This window comes from Arvicola amphibius, chromosome 9, assembly GCF_903992535.2.
Source record: "Arvicola amphibius chromosome 9, mArvAmp1.2, whole genome shotgun sequence".
Taxonomy (NCBI): domain Eukaryota; kingdom Metazoa; phylum Chordata; class Mammalia; order Rodentia; family Cricetidae; genus Arvicola; species Arvicola amphibius.
Genome location: NC_052055.2, coordinates 57,467,696 through 57,488,897, shown reverse-complemented (window position 1 = coordinate 57,488,897; position 21,202 = coordinate 57,467,696). Strand labels below are relative to the sequence as shown.

Genomic DNA, 21,202 nt, shown 5'->3' with positions numbered 1-21,202 from the left:
TCTACCTCAGTCTGAAATGGTGATCCTGCCTCCAGGAATCTCTGTCCTGGACTAACTCTGTAGACCAGGCTGGCCTGGAACTCACAGAGATCTGCTTACCTCTCTGTCCCGAGTGCTGAGATTAAAGGCATGCACCACCACTGCCTGGCTCTCCTCCCATTTTATATTCCTCTCCAGGGCTGGGATTTTCTTTTCTTCTCTTTCTTTCTTTCTTTCTTTCTTTCTTTCTTTCTTTCTTTCTTTCTTTCTTTTTTTTTTTTTTGTTTGTTTGTTTTTCGAGGCAGAGTTTCTCTGTAGCTTTGGAGCCTGACCTGGAACTAGCTCTTGTAGACCAGGCTGGCTTCGAACTCACAGAGATTCACCTGCCTCTGCTTCCCAAGTGCTGGGATAAAAGGTGTGCTCCACCACCACCCAGCCAGGGCTGGGATTAAAGGTGTACAATACTACTGATTGGTTGCTATGGTGTAACGCCTGCGCCTGCGTTACTCTCGGTGCAGTTCGCACACCACTGTACCATATGCGAGCTGGGCCAGGGCCTGGAGATTGAAAGAACACACAAGAGACCTGGGTCATTCGAAAGGAGATCAGCCAAATGCCGTTTATTCAAATTTAGGGAAAACGTTAAATACCTAGCTACTGCACAAAGGAATACTTCCCCAGGCAGTTGGGAAATTATCACCCCTGAGTCAACAATGCCCTATAGCTAATCACCAGGTGGGACAGAGGAAGCACAGGAACAAACAGGATGCTTTAGCTGGCTGACCAGAAACTGTCCTTAAGATGAACCCCAGGAGCAGGGGTAGAACCATGGATACTACACTATGGCAAACTAGTGTGGCTACTGGGATTAAAGGTGCATGTCATCACTGCCTAGTCTGCAAGGCTGACCAGTGGGGCTGTTTTACTCTCTGATCTTCAGGCAAGCTTTATTTGTTAAAATACAAATAAAATATAACTATACCATGTAGTTTTGGGTGGCTAAGAATTATGTGACCAACCTGTTTTTTTTTTTTTTAATTTATTATGTATACAATATTCTGTCTGTGTGTATGCCTGAAGGCCAGAAGAGGGCACCAGACCCCATTACAGATGGTTGTGAGCCACCATGTGGTTGCTGGGAATTGAACTCAGGACCTCTGGAAAAGCAGGCAATGCTCTTAACCTCTGAGCCATCTCTCCAGCCCACCAACCTGGTTTTGAACTAATATCTATTCTCCTACTTCTGCTTTCTCTGTGCTGACATGACAGGAATGAGCCACAGTGGACTATATACTGATGGATATATTCAATTAACTATAAATAACAGAAAAATATTCTCTCTTTCTCTCTCTCTCTCTCTTTCTCTCTCTCTCTCTCACACACACACACACACACGTAGGTAGTCTGACAATGCAATGTTATAAAAATATCTTTTATAGTATAAGACTGAAACTTGGATTGGACCTTACAACGAGAGTTAGTAACACACCTTGAGGTCACTTAAGACTTAAACCTAACACCCTGCTGTGAACTCAGCCTGTTTGTTTAATCTGCCTTTAAGGAACAATGTTACAATCAACAAGCTTTCTTGCCTTGGGCTTTCCATATGATCATTTTTTTACAACCTAAATCTTTTTTTTGTTTGTTTGTTTTTGTTTTTCAAGACAGGGTTTCTCTGCAGCTTTAGAGCCTGTCCTGGAGCCTGTCCTTGTAGACCAGGCTGGTCTTGAACTCACAGAGATCTGCCTGCCTCTGCCTCCCGAGTGCTGGGATTAAAGGCGTGCGCCACCACCGACCGGTGGTTTACAACCTAAATCTTAAATTATATACTCTTCCATGCTACTGATCCATGGATAATGCACGTGTGTGTGTGTGTGTGTGTGTGTGTGTGTGTGTGTGTGTGTGTTATAGTAATAAATGCTGAAGACAGAAAATAGGCAGATGGTGCAGAAAATTTGTTTACACTGTAAAGATGTATCTCTGTGACTGTGACTGATTAATAAAGAGCTGAATGACCAATAGCTAGGCAGAAGAGAACAGGTGGGACCTGTGGGGAGAGAGACTGGAGGAGGAATCTAGGCACACAGAAGACACCAGGGAAACTGGGTACAAGTTGGATATGCAGAATGGAAAAAAAGGTAAAAAGCCACATGGCAAAACATAGATTAATATAAGCAGGTTAAGTTATAAGAGCTAATTGGGAACAAGCCTAAGCTAAAGGCAAGCTTTCATAATTAATTATAAGTCTCCACATCATTATTTGCGGGCTGGTGGTCCAAAGAAAGACTGACTACAAGCAGAAAGCAACTTTATTTATTGTTTTTGTTCCCACACAGGGTTTCTCTGTGTAGCCCTGGCTCTTCTAAAACTGGCTCTGTAGACCAGGCTGGCCTCACACTCAGGGATCCACACGTCTCTAGTCTCTGCCTCCTGAGTACTGGGATAAAGGTGTGTAACCCCCCAACCTCCCAACCCTGCCTAGAAAGCAAACTTTACTAAACAAATACTCGCCATAAATGCTGAAGCAGCATATGGGTACTGCTTGATAGCATTTATTATCTGGGTCAGTGATTTAATTCCTGTAACACTCTTAAAGGCTTCTGTGAAGAGTCCTTCATTCCTTTCCCATGTGATGTGGTGTTGTCTGAGCTGGCCAATAAAAGAGGGAGTAAAGCCCTTTGTTAGGAACAAACACACATGGGCACACAGACACAGGGGCAGATCCCCGAGTTAGCATTTCGGCAAGCACAGATTCAGTTTCATATGACAGATAAGGTGTTTTTTGTTTGTTTGTTTGTTTTGGTGGTTTTATTTTGTTTTGTTAATTAATTTATTTATTTGGTTTTTCAAGACAGGGTTTCTCTGTATAGCCTTGGCTGTTCTGAAACTCACTGTATAGGCTGGTCTCAAACTTCCACAGATCCGTCTGCCTCTGGCTCTCGAGTGCTGGGATTAAAGGTGTGGGTCACCACCGGCCAGCTGCAATAAGATGTTTAGTCAACATGGCCGTCATTGCTCCACATTCTAGGCAAGAAAAATGAAAGATATGTGTTAGAAACTTTTTCCTTTTTGTTGTTGTTTGTTTTTGAGACAGGATCTCATTATATAGCCCTAGTTGTCTTGGAACTTGCTGTTGTCTTGAAACCAGACTATCTTGGAACTTACAGAAATGTACCTGCCTCTGCCTCCCTCCTAAGTGCTGGCACCCTACTTGGCTCTCAAAATTTTCTTTTTCTTTCTTTCCTTCTTTTTTCTTCTTTCAGAGACAGGGTTTTTCTGTATAACAGTTTTGACTGTCCTGGTACTTGATTTGTAGCTGAGGCTGGCCTTGAACTCAGAGATTCACCTGTTTCTGCCTCCTGAGTGTTGGGATTTAAGGTGTGCGCCACCATAACTATCCTCTCCCTTTCTTTTTACTTACTTTTGATTTTTCAGTTCTGTGTATGTATGTGTCTCTGTGTGGGTCTAGACACACGAGTACAGGTGCCTTGGAGGCCAGAGGCATTGGACCACATGGAGCTGGAGTTATCGGCAGTTGTGAGCCACCCCATAGAGCTGTGGGGCACTGAACTCAGGTTTTCTTAAGCACTGAGCCATCTCTCCAGCCCTATCATTATTTTTTAGGCAAGGTCTCTCACTGAACCTAGAGTTCGTAGATTCAGCTAGTATAGACTTCTCCCACAGTTCCTGCTTCTACCAGGTCCAGCTCTATATGAGACTCTTAGAGCCTATATATATATACTTTATTTATGTGAATTCGTGTAAAGGTGTCAGATCCCCTGGAACTGGAGTTACAGACAATTGTGAGCTGCCATGTGGGTGCTGGGAATTGAACCTGGGTCCTCTGGAAGAGCAGCCAGTGCTTTTGACCACCGAGCCATCTTTCCAATTCCTGAAATATATTTTTAAAAAACATTTACTTAGAGTGTGTGTACAAAGTGTGCAAGGGAACTCCAGGGAGCAGTTTTTGTGGGACTTCTATACTGGGGTGTGCGTGTAAATGCTTCAGTCATCAGGGTTTGGAGCGGGCAGAAGTAGCTCATGGCAGTCAGGAAGTGAAAGCCAGAAAGCCCATGTCCTGCTATCCACTTCACAGACATGCCCCCACAGACTGAGATTTCCTTCCGTGAGTTCCTACCTCCTTAAAGTTCCACTACCAACCCATGCTGCACTGTTGGGGATCAAGCCTGCAGCACAGGTGCCTGGGGGACGTTCAAGGTCTAAACTACTGCAAGTGTCTACGAAGACCTTCCCAGTCTTTCCAGCTAAGAGACAGGTACTCAGTGCTCATTCCCAGGGGTAAATTTAAAGCAGACTCTTCCTCTCCCAGCACTTGCTTTCGTAGCCCCCTTCAGAATTGAACCTGGCTTTGACCAATGGGATATAGAAACAAGTCATGGGGGTGGGGTCTCTCATGTCTCCCCTCCCTGATGGTGACTGCCCCTGTAAAGGACCCATTTCACCACTCCCCACATTGGTTTTGGTCACTATATTGCTTAGGCCGGTCTCAAACTTATTATCTTTCTGCTGTAGCCTTCTAGGAAACTGAGAATAGAAGTGTGTAGCTGGTCCTCTCACTTGCCACAAGAGGGTACCCACTCGCCTGACGTCAGGGAGGTAGTGGTGCTGCTCTCTGGTTTGTATTCTCTCTACTGTTTCACCAGGTCATGATGCTGTGCTGAACCATTTGGGTAGCATAACAAGGAGGACATGCTTCCTCTTCGGTCAAAGAGAAGGGTTTTGGAGGGGAGAAGTCTGTCTAAAAAAATCGCCTTTAATCCCAGCACTCAGGAGGCAGAGGCAGGCATATCTTGCAACCTGGTCTACAAGAGCTAGTTTCCAGGACAGGAGTCAAAAGCAACAGAGAAACCATGACTCAAAAAAAAAAATGCAGCTTCCATGTATTTGTTTATTTGTTTGTGTGCTTTGTCTTTGTCTGCATATTTGTTTGTGCACCATGTGCATGCCAGATACTCCTAGAGGTCAGAGGGCAGCAGATCCCCTGGAACTAGAGCTGCAGGTGGTGATGAACCACTATGTGAGTGAATGCTGGAAACTGAACCAGGATCCTCTGCAAGAGCAACAAGTCCTGTTGTTGTTGTTGTTGTTTGTTTGTTTGTTTTTCCAGACAGGGTTTCTCTGTGTAGGTTTGGAGCCTGTTCTGAAACTCACTCTGTATGAGAGAAAGAGGAAGAAGAGAAGTGAAAGGAAGCAAAGGAGTCAGGGGTGTTGGGTCATCCTTGTAACCCCAGCTCTGGGACACATCCCTACAAAATGTACACACGAGCAGGGTGATGGTGGCGCACGCCTTTAATCCCAGCACTCGGGAGGCAGAGGCAGGCGGATCTCTGTGAGTTCGAGACCAGCCTGGTCTACAAGAGCTAGTTCCAGGACAGGCTACAAAGCTACAGAGAAACTCTACCTCAAAAAACCAAAAAAAAAAAAAAAGTCCAAAATGCACACACATATCAACAGTATAAGCTTGTTGTTTATATGAAGCAATGGGTGAAGACTTTACCAAATCTGAATAAAGTAACAATTTAATATGAACTAGAATTCTTACTGTTGTATTTACCTTTTTGTTATTTTAATACCACCACTTTTTAAAAAAGATTTATTTATTAGGTACACAGTGTTCAGCCTCTATGTATGCCTGTAGAAGAGGGCACCATATCTTATTACAGATGGTTGTCAGTCCACTATGTTGTCAGTCACTATGTGCTTGCTGGGAATGAACTCAGGACCGTTCTGTACTGGGTGAGGTCAGGAGTGCTCTTAACCTCTGATGAAACCATCTCTCTTCCAGCCCCTATACCACCACTTTTGAGGAAGGAGAAAAGACAGGAAAAGGTTTAAAGTGGATCTAGAAAGAATCCTTCATTCCTTTGCAACATGAACTTAAAGTGTCCTATATAACTAACTGGAGACCTGCCCTATACCAGAAACGTTCTTTTCTCACTCTTTTATTTTATTTACTTTTTTAGTGTCTTATTTTTTTTTAAATTTTCTGTTTATTGGTGTTTTGTTGTGCATGCATTGTCTATGTGATGGTGTTTGGATCCCCCTGGAACGAGAGTTACAGGACGTTTTGAGCTTGCCATGTGGATGCTGGGAATTGAACCTGGATCCTCTAGAAGAGCAGACAGTGCTCTTAACTTCGGAGTCGTCTCTCCAGTCTCCTACATAGCAACTTTACACAGAAATTATATTCCTAATTATAGTCCCTTCCTAAAAACATAATGAACAACACTATTAAGATAGACAAAAAAGGGGCTGGAAGAGATGGCTCAGAGTTCAAATCCCAGCCACCACATGGTGGTTCAATCAACCATCTATAATGAGATCTGTTGCCTCTTCTGGCTGCAGGCACACATACAGACAGAACACTGTATACATAATAAATTAAATAAACCTTAAAAAAAAGACAAAAACATCATTGCTTATGCTCAGGATTACATCCATACATATTATAGGAGTACAGAAAATGGACTATAGATAATGGCATGAGCACGGCTACGTCAAGAACTGCAGAGCCTCGGATCCACGGAATAATGGCAGAGCCTTCACCCTGGAGCACGGTCCAGAGGCAAAGCAGTCTTCCTCAGGGGACCCAGTCTGAGTGTTGATTGTGTGTGCAGAAAATGTCCAACATAGCTTCTTCTGCCATTATATTTATGTCCTGAAGACTGCTCCCTCCAGATACTGCTTGTCTCCTTGATCCAGCTGTACAGCATAGACCCTGCCCCTTGTTACCTGTACTTAATAACTCAAATTCTCTGCTCATCTCCAGAGTGCTGCGGTTTCTTTAGCTAAGAGCCTATGCCATCCAATCACAGCTTTCTATGTATGTCTTTTTTCCCCATTCCCTCTCTGCCCCAGTCAGGTCTGTCCCTGGAGCCATGTTAGATGTGGCACAGCCGGATGTTCAGCCATCTGCCAAACCTAACAGCACCTGCTGCCAATCCTAACTTGAGCTGGATCCCTGGGCACTACAAGGTACAAGAGATGTAGATTCTTGCAAATCATCCTATGAATCTCCACAGTTCTATGGCACACACCACACATACAAATAAATATAATAAAAAGTTGTTTGAAAAGCGTGCCTTAGTGGGGTGGTGGTGGTGCACGCCTTAAATCCCAGCACTAGGTGGCAGATCTCTGTGAGTTCGAGGCCAGCCTGGTCTAGAAAAAGCTGGCCTTGAGCCGGGTGCCCAGTACTACTTACTTGTGCGTTCAAGACCAGTTAGGGCTACACAGAGAAACCCAATCTCGAAAAAAGAACAAACAACAAAAAAGCTTGTCTTGGTTAGATTAGTTCAGAGGGTCAAACATTTGTTTCATAAACCTGAGGGCATGAATTTGCCTTCCTGGGACACACAGAAACCTGGGAAGAGAGAACTGTTTTTCCAAAAGTTGTCCTCCATCCTCCACACCTGCCCCTGTGATATCTGCACATGCCCTTGCTGTTGTAGAATATTACTTCAACTATGTGAAGGCGTGTTACATTATGTCACAGAAATATTACTTCAACTTCACTAGGTGAAGGCGTGTACATTATGTACAGAATATTACTTCAACTATGTGAAGGCGGTTACATTATGTTACAGAATATTATTTCAACTAGTGAAGGTATGTTACATTTCCGTTACAGAATATTACTTCAACTATGTGAAGGTGTGTTACATTATGTTACAGAATATTACTTCAACTATGTGAAGGGTGTTACATTTCCATTACAGAATATTACTTCAACTATGTAATATTTACGCTACATTTGTTTAATTATGTAAAGCTTCCTAATTTACTTTGCCTGCGTAAGGCACCTGATTGGTCTAATAAATAGGTAGATGGCCAATACCTAGGCAGTAGAGGGAAAGGCAGAGAGAATAAGTAGGAAAAGAGAGGAGAGGAGAGGGAACAAGAGAAAAGAGAAAGAGAACGAGGGTGAAAGAAAGGGGGACACCCAGGACCATCTAGGCAGTCGGCAGACAGACACAGTAGGAGACATAGAATGAGAGAAAAGTAAAAATCCCCTCAAGGCAAAACGTAGATGAAGAGAAAAAGGTTAAATTATCAGAGTAAGGGGGATAAGCATACGTCAAGGCCAAGCAATTGTAACTAATAAGTCTCCCTGTCATGTATTTGGGAGCTGGTTGATGGCCCAAAAAAAAACCTACCACCCTGCCCCCATAATTAAATTTAAAAAAAAAAAGTTTCCAAACAAGGTAGCAGATGTTTTTGATCTCAGTACCTGGGAAGCAGAGCGGCAGATCTGTGAATTTGAGGCCAGCCTGGTCTACATGGAGAGTTACAGGCTAGGTTGTGCACAACATAGTGAGACCCTGTTGAGAGTAATGAGAGAGAGAGAGAGAGAGAGAGAGAGAGAGAGAGAGAGAGAGAGAGACTACCCACCCAAGCCTCCCAGACAGGGTTTCTTCTGTGTATCTTCTGGTTGTCCTGGAACTCCACTCTGTAGACCGTGTTGGCTGTGGACTCATCTGCCTGCCTCTGCCTCCCAAATTCCAAATTCTGGGACTAAAGGCATGTGCCATTACACCTGGCCAAACACCCTTCTGTAGACAAGGAAAATGAGATAATGAGATTACATTTTCTTCTCCCTTAACTTTGGTTACAAATTAGTATTTTATTTATTTTAGTATATGTATACGGGCTGTGTACGTGGGCCACATAAGTGAGGCACATGTGTATATGAGCATGTATGTGATCAATTTTCAGAGTTTTTGGTTTTTTTTTTTTTTTTTTTTTGGTTTTTCGAGACAGGGTTTCTCTGTGGCTTTTGGAGCCTGTCCTGGAACTAGCTCTTGTAGACCAGGCTGGTCTCGAACTCACAGAGATCCGCCTGCCTCTGCCTCCCGAGTGCTGGGATTTAAAGGCCGTGCGCCACCACCGCCCGGCGAGTTTTTGGTTTTTGTTCTAAATTATCCCATTTATTTATGTGTGGGTGTGTTTATTTATTATTTATTTTGTGTTCCCTTGTTTGCTTTTGATATATATATATATGGTTTCACTAACCTGGAATTAGCCCAGAAAGGCCATTCTGGGTATCCACTAAGCCTGCCAGTCCTCTGTAGCACAGGCCAATACAAAAATACATCACTTCGATGTCCCGGTCCGTGGTCCCTCACCTCCACCCCTCGGGTTCTGGGGAATCAAACTCAGGTCCTAAATGACCTATTTCCTCAGCCCAGATTACCTCTTTTAAACAATGTAACTTCAAGAGTCCCCCCCCCTCTCCCCATGACCTACATAGTAGCTGCTGCTGAAGCACTTCCGGGCTTCGTTTTCTAACGCTAGGCATCTCACCTCAGTGTTTGCTCTTTCTCCTTGATAACTAACTAGCTGAGGCATTCCTTCACTGGGACTCTTGGAATCTGCTCAACCGCAACTATGTCAAGAATCCCGGGGCACCTGACTAGGAGGCGCCTTGAGGCTCTGAAAGGGGGGAGTCTCACACTGCGCAGCCTGTACGAGATCTGTGATCCCGGCTGCACTGCCAGGAAGACATTTTGAATAGTTTGGTAATTGCAATCCGTTCAGTGAGGCCATTTTAAAGCCACATACTAGCCCTAATAACGTTAACGTTATGGATTCCTAAGGTCAGTAGTAATCTATGGTGCCGGAATAAAAGGGGAGTTTATTGGTTATAACCTGGTCATCACGGCACTCAACACAATGTCACGCGCTCCTTTGAGAAGACTTGCAACGGCACAAGAAACCCTTGCTTCCTAGATTCTTCAGTGAGACATTTTCCTTTTAGTTTTTCCTCACTTCAATTTAGCTATTATTTCATACTTTTAAAATCTTTTGAAAGACTCCTTACTTAGGGTTATTCCATCAAGCTTGTAGCTTAAGCCTAAAGATGGGGCCTAGTCTGGCCTTATTTTAACATTTGGATGATTCACGTTGCGTCCAGCACTTACTTGGTACCTTTAGTTTTGAGAGTGAGCCATTACAACATACCCAGTACAGCTCCTGGGCTTTATAAAGGGCTTTCACGGTAACCGGTAAGTAGGGAATGCACAGAATTAAAGCAAGGAGAAGGGCAAAACTCACTCATCAAGTGTGGCACAAGAATAGAATCAGCTGGGCTATCCGGACCACACGTTTCTGCATTTTAGGATGCTTCACCTTTAAAACTGGGGACCTGGCAAGTCCCCGGGTTAGCCAGATTGCACCAATCGCCCCAAGCTCCCACAACCGTTTGTCTGGGGCAGGGCCCGCCCGCATCCCGCATTGCAGGGGCGCGCCCCAGTCCGCAGCACCCGCGCGCGCCCAGGCGGCGGCCCCGCCCCGCGGTCCACGCAGGGAGGGGACTGCGAGCCGAGCCCGCCTCTGCGGCGGTCAGGCCGGGCGCCCAATGGACGGCGGCCCTCCAAGGGAGGACCGTGGCCACCCGGCCGCGCCCGCCCCCTCCCCGGCTGCTACTTAAGAGGCTCCGGAGCCGCGGCCTCCGCCTCACTGCGTTACTTACCTCGACTCTTAGCTGTCGGGAACGGTAACCGGGACCCGGTGTCCGCTCAGTCACCCTCGCCTTCTAACCCGTAGCTACCATGGTGAGCGCATCGGTGTGGGGTGGAGAGGAGAAGGGCGGCTCGCTGGGGCCTGCGGCCAGGGCGTGCGCGAATGGTAGAGCGTGGGGCCTTGACTCCTGGGGACGGCCGGGGTCTCGGGGAAAAGGAACTCTCCCGGGTCGCACTGGGAGAACAGGGGAGCGTGGGGCTCTGGCTGCCGGGGTCTTGAGGAGGAGGTCTCCCTGGGTGAGCGTGAGAGCGTGGGGCCCTGGCTGCCGGGGTCTCGGGGAGAGGGGGCTCCCTGGGCGAGCGTGAGAGCGTGGAGCGCTGGCTGCCGGGGTCTGGGGAGAGGGGGCTCTCCTGGGTCCCCCTGGGCGAGCAGGGGAGCGTGGACTCAGGCTGCTGGGGACCGCCGTGGTCTGGGGGAGAAGGGACTCTCCCGGGTGCCCCTGGACTCCAGTCTGCATCCATGCACACCTTGCACAAGACCTACAGCATGGCGCTTTTAGACTACAGTCTTCCCGCGCCCGCCCTTCCCCCATTCCTCTCTTGCTTTCTGCTTTCCGGGCGCGCGCACACAGCCTTTTCCCCGCCCTCACTTCCTCTTTAGTGCGGAAAAGGCGGGGGCGGGGAGACAAAGTCGCATGCGCGACCGTTACATTCCCGCCTGAGAAAGGCGGGAACAACCTCTGCAGTGTGCGCATGCGCGCTGAGGCATTGCGGGTTTAGGGTGTGTCTCCTGTTGGACCTTGTATCTTTTGGGGGGGGGGGACTGAGGGTCAAACCCAGGGTGTCGCATTCTAGGCCAGCCCTCTACTAACGAACTACAACCTCAGCCTCGACCTTCCTTTTGCTTTTAATGAAGGCAATAAAAGATAAGGGGAAGATTTCCTCAACTATGTAATTTACCGACCGCATGGATTCCCAGCTGTCTTGTGTGGGACCAGGTGGTGACATTGACTGTTTTTTGAGGGAAATAGAAATCGGATCTGGGCGGTTTATAATCCCCTGCTGAACCAGGGCAGGTGCAATGAGCTGAGCTCAATGCCCACAAATAGGAAGTCAAACCAGCTCCCATCCGGGTGCCTCAGGGTGGGTGCTGCCCTTATCAAATTCAGCAGAGCCCTGCCCCCTGTCTCTGCAGTGATGTGTCTCTCAATGTCCAAGCTATGTCCTTCCTTTGCTTAGAATGGTCTGGAAATCGGAACACAAAGCAAAAGTAGATTTGAGGGAAGTGGGTAGATGAAGGGCTTGGTTTTCAAAGAGAGGAAGTATGACGAAGTACTCCAAGGTGTGAAAAGCCTACATTAGTTATTCTTTCTGTTTTAAGAAATGCAAATTTTAAGGATTTGTCACATTGGGCCACTGAAAACTCTGGCTGCTTGTGGTGTTTACTAATATTTTTTCCCCTTTCCACAGCGTGAGTGCATCTCCATCCACGTCGGCCAGGCTGGTGTCCAGATCGGCAATGCCTGCTGGGAACTCTACTGCCTGGAACATGGCATCCAGCCTGACGGCCAGATGCCAAGTGACAAGACCATTGGGGGAGGAGACGACTCCTTCAACACCTTCTTTAGTGAGACAGGCGCTGGCAAGCACGTGCCCCGGGCAGTGTTCGTAGACCTGGAACCCACGGTTATTGGTAAGTGGACCAGGGGCTTCCCTGAGGCATTCTGCCCGGGTCACATCCTCTGACCTCTCTTCAGACACTGAAGGATGAGTGAGCTGGTGTTGGTGGCGGGTGGCTGACTTGTCCTCCTTTTCCAGATGAAGTTCGCACTGGTACCTACCGCCAGCTCTTCCACCCTGAGCAGCTCATCACAGGCAAGGAAGATGCTGCCAATAACTACGCCCGTGGCCACTACACCATTGGCAAGGAGATCATTGACCTTGTCTTGGACAGAATTCGCAAGCTGGTAAATACCATAGATGGATACGTTTAAGATGCAGTGAGAGGGTTGTGGTGTTGAGTGTGCCAGCCAATTCAATATCTTTCCTTTTGTCCTACAGGCCGACCAGTGCACGGGGCTTCAGGGCTTCCTGGTCTTCCACAGCTTTGGCGGGGGAACTGGCTCTGGGTTCACCTCCCTGCTGATGGAGAGGCTCTCTGTTGATTACGGAAAGAAGTCCAAGCTGGAGTTCTCCATCTACCCAGCCCCCCAGGTTTCCACCGCTGTGGTTGAGCCCTACAACTCCATCCTCACCACCCACACCACCCTGGAGCACTCTGATTGTGCCTTCATGGTAGACAACGAGGCCATCTATGACATCTGTCGTAGAAACCTCGACATTGAGCGCCCCACCTACACTAACCTTAATCGCCTCATTAGCCAGATCGTGTCCTCCATCACTGCTTCCCTCAGATTTGATGGAGCCCTGAATGTTGACCTGACAGAATTCCAGACCAACCTGGTGCCCTACCCTCGCATCCACTTCCCTCTGGCCACATATGCCCCTGTCATCTCTGCTGAGAAAGCCTACCATGAGCAGCTTTCTGTAGCAGAGATCACCAATGCCTGCTTTGAGCCAGCCAACCAGATGGTGAAATGTGACCCTCGCCATGGTAAATACATGGCTTGCTGCCTGCTGTACCGTGGTGATGTGGTTCCCAAAGATGTCAATGCTGCCATTGCCACCATCAAGACCAAGCGCAGCATCCAGTTTGTGGACTGGTGCCCCACTGGCTTCAAGGTTGGCATCAATTACCAGCCTCCCACTGTGGTACCTGGTGGAGACCTGGCCAAGGTCCAGAGAGCTGTGTGCATGCTGAGCAACACCACAGCCATTGCTGAGGCCTGGGCTCGCCTAGATCACAAGTTTGATCTGATGTATGCCAAGCGTGCCTTTGTGCACTGGTATGTGGGTGAGGGTATGGAGGAGGGGGAGTTCTCTGAGGCCCGTGAAGATATGGCTGCCCTGGAGAAGGATTATGAGGAGGTTGGTGTGGATTCAGTTGAAGGAGAGGGTGAGGAAGAAGGAGAGGAATACTAATCTGTTCTTTCAGCCCCAGAATCATGTCACTCCCTGAACTTCAGCTTCAGCATTAGCTGACAGTCATTGATGCTTTCATGTTAACATTGTTCTGTGATCATGTCTTTTCCATGTGTCCCTGTAAGGTTTATTTCCATGATGTCTCAAAGTAAAAGCTTTAAGAAAAATTGTTTCTGTATGCTTTTTTGTTTGGGATAAGTCTCCTGTATCCCAAACTAACCTATGCCTGACCCTCCATTCTTGATGCCCTGGGATAGTAAAAGGTCACACAGGTGATTCTTGTGTGGTAGAGGAGCACTTAGACAGTAAAGCTGTCTTGATTATAATTCATCAAATGATTGAGGCTATTTTGATGTATGCCTTTAATATTTACACTGAGGATGCAAAGCCAATCAGGTCTTTGGAGTTACAGGCCAGCCTGGGATACATGGGGCTGGGAGGCTGGGTGTATGTATGACCTGGGAATATTTTGGGGTGCTATGACAGCAAACACCAAGGTAGCCTTTATCTTTTGCTTCTGTCTCCGGGATTAAAGGTGTGGCCCACCACCGTGTGGCCTTTTAGTGGCTTAGCTTTGTACTCTGATCTTCAGGCAAGCTTTATTATTAAAATTCAAATATCACTGTTCAATGCTCAGTGCCAAAGTCTACAGAGGTGGAATTTAACTGCTCATTTCCTACTAAGAAAGAACCAAAGAATACATAATCCACGTTGACTGGTAAGGATTGCATGCAGGAAGTGGGAACAATTGTTAAACGTTAGAATGATTTAATTTACACCACTAAGCTTGAGGATAATTGGTACTTGAGACTGAGCAGAAGGCCTCAGACATGCTAGGCAAAGGATGTACCCCTGCTCCACTCCTGTCCTTTTCACTTTGAGATGGTCATGCTGGTCTTGCCATCCACTCTGTATAAACTAGGGCTGCTTTCGGCCTCCTAGATGGGACTAAAGACATGCCTGTCAGAAGTAGAAATTGGAAGATCAGGAAAACCAGGTCAGCCTGATCAACAGAAGACCCTATCCGGAGAACAAAACAAAACCACACAAACCGCCAGGCGGTGATGGTGCATGCCTTTAATCCTAGCACTTGGGGGGGGGGGGCGGGGCAGAGACAGGCAGATCTCCAAAGGTGGAGGCAGAAGGATTTGATGTTCAAGGTACAGTACCTGGTAAAGCCTATGTTCAACAGAAGGTTCCAAAATTAAGAAATCAGAATTACTTCCCTCTTAAGCCAGGTTTTGTTTTGTTTTGTTTTGAGACAGGTTTCCATCTGTGTCATCCCAGGCTGACATTTAACTCTATGCTCCTGACACAGCTTCCCAAACGCTAGGATTCCAGGCAATCTTAGGATCTTTATTTAGTCAATGTAAATTTCAACACTGAATAAAGCACACATGCTGCTTACAGCCCTGGTCCTCTAATAATCCGGGAGAAGGTGAGTCCCAAAAGGCCTGTCCCTAAGGATCAGAGACTTGACTCTTGTACTGTCATGAAGCCCCCAAGACCTTCTGGGGCCCATTTGTTTGTTTCCACTACAGATTTTCATAATGCCTTGCTCATAGGGATGGACCCTGTTAGGCCCTGTAACTGTAGAAGTGGGAGAAAGTTCCTTCTTTTTAACATGGATTCTGGGGATCAAACTTAGATGGTCAAACTTAGTATTTCCTTAGCCACAATATTTGCTAAACAAAACAAATAACAACAAAAGCTACAATGCTAAAATGCATTCAGGATTTATTTATTCTTCACCTTCATGAGGTCACTCTTAAAATGAGAAGACCTGCTGGGTGGTGGTGGTGCACACCTTTAACCCCAGCACTCTGGAGGCAGAGGCCGGCGTATCTTTGTAAGTTCGAGGCTTTCCTGGTTTACAAAGCAAGTTCCAGGACAGGTTCCAAAGCAACACAGAGAAACCCTGTCTAGAAAAAAAAATGATAGCACAGCTTTTTGTCCTCCTGTCTGTTAAGAGATCAGAGGAACTATTGGCCTTTCAGCCTCAGGGAGAACCCATGCTGTGATCCAGGGTAGATACTCGGTAATAAGATTTAATGGAGGAAGGCAGGAAGAATATTTTAGCCTGAGATGGATGGCATTTACCACTCCCAATCCCAGAAAATGCCTAGCAAATTCCTTAATGCCCTGCAGATGGCACTACCGACAAGGAGTTTTCTATCCAGGAGAGCCAAGGTGAGCCTTGTGAACTCTGCCCTTGCGGTCACCTTGGGAAAAAAAAAAAAAAAGCAACAAACAGGAAGTGACTGGCAGGCATCCCTAGCATTCCCAGGCTTGCCAATTTTTGTTCTGACAATTACTGGAGGGAGCTGTGCCTGATGTTACTTTACCTCACTGTGAGTCAGGCAGCCGCAGGCAACTCCACACCCAAGAAGTTTCTTGACCTGAGCCCCAACCTACATCCCCCTACTCCAAGACAATAGTGAAAGCATGGCCTTGGGGTCAACAGAAACTAGGGAAGAGAATGTTGCTACATTAGCCAAACTCGATAATGATACAAAGTAATAATCACCGAGGCTCATCTCAGGCTACTGTTATTGTCTCTGGGTTGCTAAAACTAACTTCTTTCTCTCGGCCACCTGGTCCGTAAGCTTGCTGCATACCACTGTGGTCATATGTTCCAAGTAAAAAGCTTAAAAAAGAAAGACAGAGTCATGGGGCAGTGGTGGCGCGATCTTTGGTCCCAGCACTTGGGAGGTAGAGGCAGGTGGATCTCTGTGAGTTTGAGACCAGATTGATCTATAGAACGAGTTCCAGAACTGCTAGGGCTACACAGAGAAACCCTGTCTTGAAAAATAAGAAAAAAAATTAAAAAAAAACAAAAACAACAAAAAGGAAGGCAGAATTATGTTCATCATATTGTGTGTGTGTGTGTGTGTGTGTGTGTGTGTGTGTGGTTTTTTTTCTAGTTCCCAAGGCCTTGTGATAACTGCTAGGCTGGCAGTCCAAAAAGGCCTCCTACAGGTTAAAAGAAGAAATGGTCTAGATCATAGACTGACAAAACAAACAGAAAATCTAGTGATGTGTGGAACTACATGGTAGGGGTGTGGACCAGTGCACACATCAGACCCCATCTATAGAACCACGGGCCCAATCCCTCTGTTCCCAGATCTCAGTTTTTTGGGATTTTTGTTGTTGCTTTGGTTCTTCAAGACAGGGTTTTTCTGCATAGCCCTGGTTGTCCTGGAACTCACTCTATAGACCAGACTGGTCTTGAACTCAGAGATCCACCTGCCTCTGCCTCTGGAGTGCTGGGATTAAAGGCATGTGCCACCACCATCAGGATCAGATCCCTCCTTAAGAAATATTGATCTCGGGCTGGAGAGATGGCTCAGTGGTTGAGAGCACTGCTTGCTCATCCAGAGGTCCTGAGTTCAATTTCCAGCAACCACATGGTGGCTCACAAACATCTAGAGTAAGATCTGGCACCCTCTCCTGACCGACAGGCATTCATGCAGACAGAACATTGTATACATAATAAATCTTTTGAAAAAAAAGAAAGAAACATTGATCTCAGCTCTACTGACTATTAAGCCCCAACTACAGCATTAAACCATTTCCTAGTCCAAAGTCCCAAAGTTTTCCATATTCCTCCAAAAAAATGGCATTGTCAGGCCTGTCACAGAATTAACCCACTTCCTGGTACCAATTTACATCTTAGTTATTTTTAAATCACAGTGAGGGCTGGAGAAATGGCCCAGCCGATAAAAGCCTTGGCTCACAACCAAAAATTAAATTGCAGTGATAAGGCTCTATGACAAAGCAACTCATAGAAAAAGAGTTTATGGGGGCTTAGAGTTAAGAGGGTGAGTCCATGGCCATCATGGTAACAGGCAGGCAGGCATGGCTGTGGAGCAGAAGAAGAGAGCCTTCATCTGATCCACAAGTATGAAACAGATAAAGAGGAAATGACCTAGGCTTTTGAAATCTTAAAGTCTATTCTCAGTGACACATCTTCTCCAACAAAGCCACTCCTCCTAATCCTTCCCAAACATTTCTGTTGTGGAATATTCTTTTTGTACACTGTGAAGATGTGTTACTCAGATTGGCTTAACGAAAAAGTGAATGGCCAAAAAAAAAAGTGAGTGGCCAATAACGAGACAGGATTTGGGGGGCAGAAAGAAGGAAGAAGGGCAAAGTTGCAGTGAGACTCAGAGGAAGCAGGGCATGTAGGAGAAGAGGTAAAAAGCCATGAGTCATGTGAGGCATGTAAATTAGTAAAATAGGTTAAGTTATAAGAGATAGTTAGAAATAAGTCTAAGCTATTGGCTGAACTTTCATAATTAATAATAATCTCCATGTGGTTATTTGGGAACTGGCTAATGAGACAGAGAAAGACTCCCTACATAGTTCCATCACTTGGGTACCAACTATTCAAATATAATGAGCCTTTGGGGCCCATTCTCAGTCAAACCACCACGGTGTGTGTGCCTCTATGTGGGTAAATGCACATGAGTGCAGGTGCCTCATAGGCCAGGAATATCAGATCTCACTGGAACTAGAGTCACAGTTGGCTGCAAGCTCCTCCTCACTGTTCCTTATTACTACAGGCTCTAAGTTCTATGACAGCAGGAGTCCCATCCTTTATTTCTGTCTACTACCCATGCCTAGCCCTTGGCACATAATGGACCTTAATTTTTTTTTTAAAGATTTATTTATTATGTATACAGTGTTCTGTCTGTCTGTATGCTTGCTAGCCAGAAGAGGGCACCAGATCTCATTATAGATGGCTGTGAGCCACCATGTGTTTGCTGGGAATTGAACTCAGGACCTCTGGAAGAGCAGTCAGTGCTCTTAACCTCTGAGCCATCTCTCCAGCCCTGCCTGAGACATTTTTGTCTTAATCTTATGCATGCCAATTAAGTAAATGTGAGTGAAATATTCTGGTTTTGTTCTACGTCTTTTAGTTATTTTTGCTTTATTTTTGAGACAAGACATGCTAGGTAGCCCAGGTTGGACTGGAACTTATTAACCCAAGCTGGCCAACCTACATCATTCTGCTTCAACCTTCCATATGCTGGGATTACAGGCATGCACCAACATACCCAACCTCAACTTGATTTGCATTCCAATACTGTCATTGACGCACGCACATGCTTTTCATAGTTGAAATAAGTATCTGAGGACTCAGATGGCCTGGCCTATAAAGGCACTTATTGCCAAGTCTGATACCTCAAGTTTAATTGTTGGACACAGTCACACGCAGACACACAGAGAACCCATGTATAATAGGTAAATTTAAAAATGGTGTAGGATGGGGCATGGTACCACATGTCTTTAATTCTAGCACTCAGGAGGCAGAGGAAGAAGGTCTCTGTGAATTTGAAGTCAGCCTGGTCTAAATATCGAATTCCAGAAAAGAAAGCACAGAGGAATTTGCATACAACTTATGCATATCCCCAGGATACTTTAAACCATCTCCGGAATACCCATAATCCTTAATGCAATGTAAATGCTATACAAGTAGTTATTATACTATATTGTTTAGGGACTATTGACAAGAACATATAAGTCTATATGTGTGCTAAATACAGACGTGATTTTGCTTCCAAATTGGTTTTTTTTCATGGTACTGGGGACCAAATCCAAGGTCTTGCACGTGCTAACTAAGTTCTTTACCACTGAGCTACATTCCCAGCCCTAACTGTATCTTGCTGTTGTTCTTGGAGACCAGTTCTCTCTTTGTACTCCAAATGTTTTTTAAGACTTGGCCTGTTGCTAGGCCCTGAGGCTACATCAATAGGGTATTGGGGATTCTATTATCTTCATCTCCTCAGCCCCAGTGCTTCGTTCACCAGTGTGCACTACTAACTGTCTACTAGGGATGGAACTTAGCTCCTACCTGCAGGACAGCATTTTACCAACTGAAACATCTTGACAGGTACCCTTTTTTATTCTTTTTTTTTTAAATTTGAGATTAATTGATCTCACAAATGTGGAATTCAACAATGTGGAGGCCAACTATGTATACATATATATGTTGTGGAATATTTGTTTATATTGTGTGAAGATGTGTCACTGTGATTGTTTTAATACAGAGCTAAATGACCAATAGCTAGGAAGGAGAGAATGAATGAATAGAGGAAATTCCGGGCAGAGAAGAATTGGGGATGAGTATAGGAGCGTGAGAGAGGACAGCAAGACACTGAAGAAATCAGACATGTGGTACAAAGGCGAAGTAACCGAGCCACGTGGAAGAAATAGATTAATAAAAATGGGTTAAAGTCGGGTAGTGGTGGTGCGCACCTTTAATCCCAGGGCTCTAGAGGCAGAGGCAGGCAGATCTCAATAAATTAAAGGCCAGCCCAGTCTACAGCAAGTTCCAGGACAGTCAGGGATGTTACATAGAGAAACCTTGTCTCGAAAAGCCAAAATAATAAGAAAACAAAAAATGAATAAATAAATTCAGGTTTATTTAAGCTATGAGAGCTAGTTGGTAAGAAGCCTAAGTTTTCATAGTTAGTCTTTGGGGGTTTTTTTTTTTGTTTGTTTTTTTTTCGAGACAGGGTTTCCCTGTAGTTTCTAGAGCCTGTCCTGGAACTAGCTCTTGTAGACCAGGCTGGCCTCGAACTCAGAGATCCGCTTGCCTCTGCCTCCCGAGTGCGAGTGCTGGGATTAAAGGTGTGCGCCACCACCGCCCGGCAGTCTTTGTGTTTTTATTTGGGGGTTGGTGATCCAAAGATAGGCCAACAAGAAAGCTTGCTACGTACACGTGCATACACAGCAAATGATTTTCTTTTTGTTTTGTTTTTTTGAGATAGATTCTCATCACGTCACTTTGGTTGGCCTGGAATTCAATGTGTAGAGTAGAACAGGTTGGCCTTGAGTTTAGAGATCCATCTGCTTCAGCCTTCCTAGTGCTGGGATTAAAAGTGCCTGCCACAATGCCCAGCTAGAGTCTAAGGCTTTTTCATTTTTTATGTGCATTGGTGTGAAAGTGTCAGATTCCCTGAAAATAGAGTTACAGTTGTGAGCTGCCATGTGGGTGCTAGGAAATGAACCCGGGTCCTTTGCAAGGACAACCAATGCTCTTAACTGTTGAGCCATCTCTCTAGCTCCTGATTCTAAGGCTTTTTAAAAATTATTTATTATTTTTGTTCTTCGAGACAGGCTTTCTCTATGTAACAGCCCTAGGTGACCTGGAATTCACTCTGTAGATCAGGCTGGCCTTAAACTCACAGAGATCCGCTTGCCTCTGCCTCCTGAGCACTGAGATTAAAAGTGTGCACCACCACCACCAGGCCTAGATTCTAAGTTTTAAGTAGGACCATGACAACCTCTATTTTCTAGTTTCAAATTTCTGCTATGATGTTAAAATTAGATAAAGGCTATAAAGAGAATGTCACATAGCAGGTAGGTAGTTAATGTTTGGTAGTTAGTTAATGTTTGGCTCATTCCGCTCACCAATATTCCCTGTGGACATTTCCTCACAGGGTTTCAGGATAGCCCAGGCCTGGTAGAATATGCCTATCATCTAGCAATCAACTGGAAGGTTGAGTAAGATCATTGAGAAGTCAAGGATAGCCTGGTTTGCAAAGCAAGACCTGTCAACAAAAAAGTTTCGTGACCTTTTATTTTTGGTTTGATTTTTCTTTTTTTTTTTTTTTTTTTTGGTTTTTCGAGACAGGGTTTCCCTGTAGTTTCTAGAGCCTGTCCTGGAGCTAGCTCTTGTAGACCAGGCTGGC

The 21,202-nt window shown here is 45.6% G+C and overlaps 1 protein-coding gene across 1 annotated transcript; it reads left to right on the top strand.

Annotated features, from left to right (window-relative positions):
- Positions 1 to 10,405: 10,405 nt before the first annotated feature.
- On the top strand, positions 10,406 to 13,669 carry LOC119822305 (tubulin alpha-1B chain). The gene is made up of 4 exons (XM_038341375.2): positions 10,406 to 10,553; positions 11,931 to 12,153; positions 12,279 to 12,427; positions 12,522 to 13,669. Exons 1-4 carry the CDS (start codon positions 10,551 to 10,553, stop codon positions 13,500 to 13,502), a joined length of 1,356 nt encoding a protein of 451 aa, XP_038197303.1. The 5' UTR covers positions 10,406 to 10,550; the 3' UTR covers positions 13,503 to 13,669.
- Positions 13,670 to 21,202: the final 7,533 nt, after the last annotated feature.

Excerpts from the sequence above, each read along its gene's own strand:
- LOC119822305 (XM_038341375.2), top strand. Across the intron at positions 12,154-12,278 it reads CCTGGAACCCACGGTTATTG|ATGAAGTTCGCACTGGTACC; the intron begins GTAAGTGGACCA and ends CTCCTTTTCCAG. Across the intron at positions 12,428-12,521 it reads TGGACAGAATTCGCAAGCTG|GCCGACCAGTGCACGGGGCT; the intron begins GTAAATACCATA and ends TTTGTCCTACAG.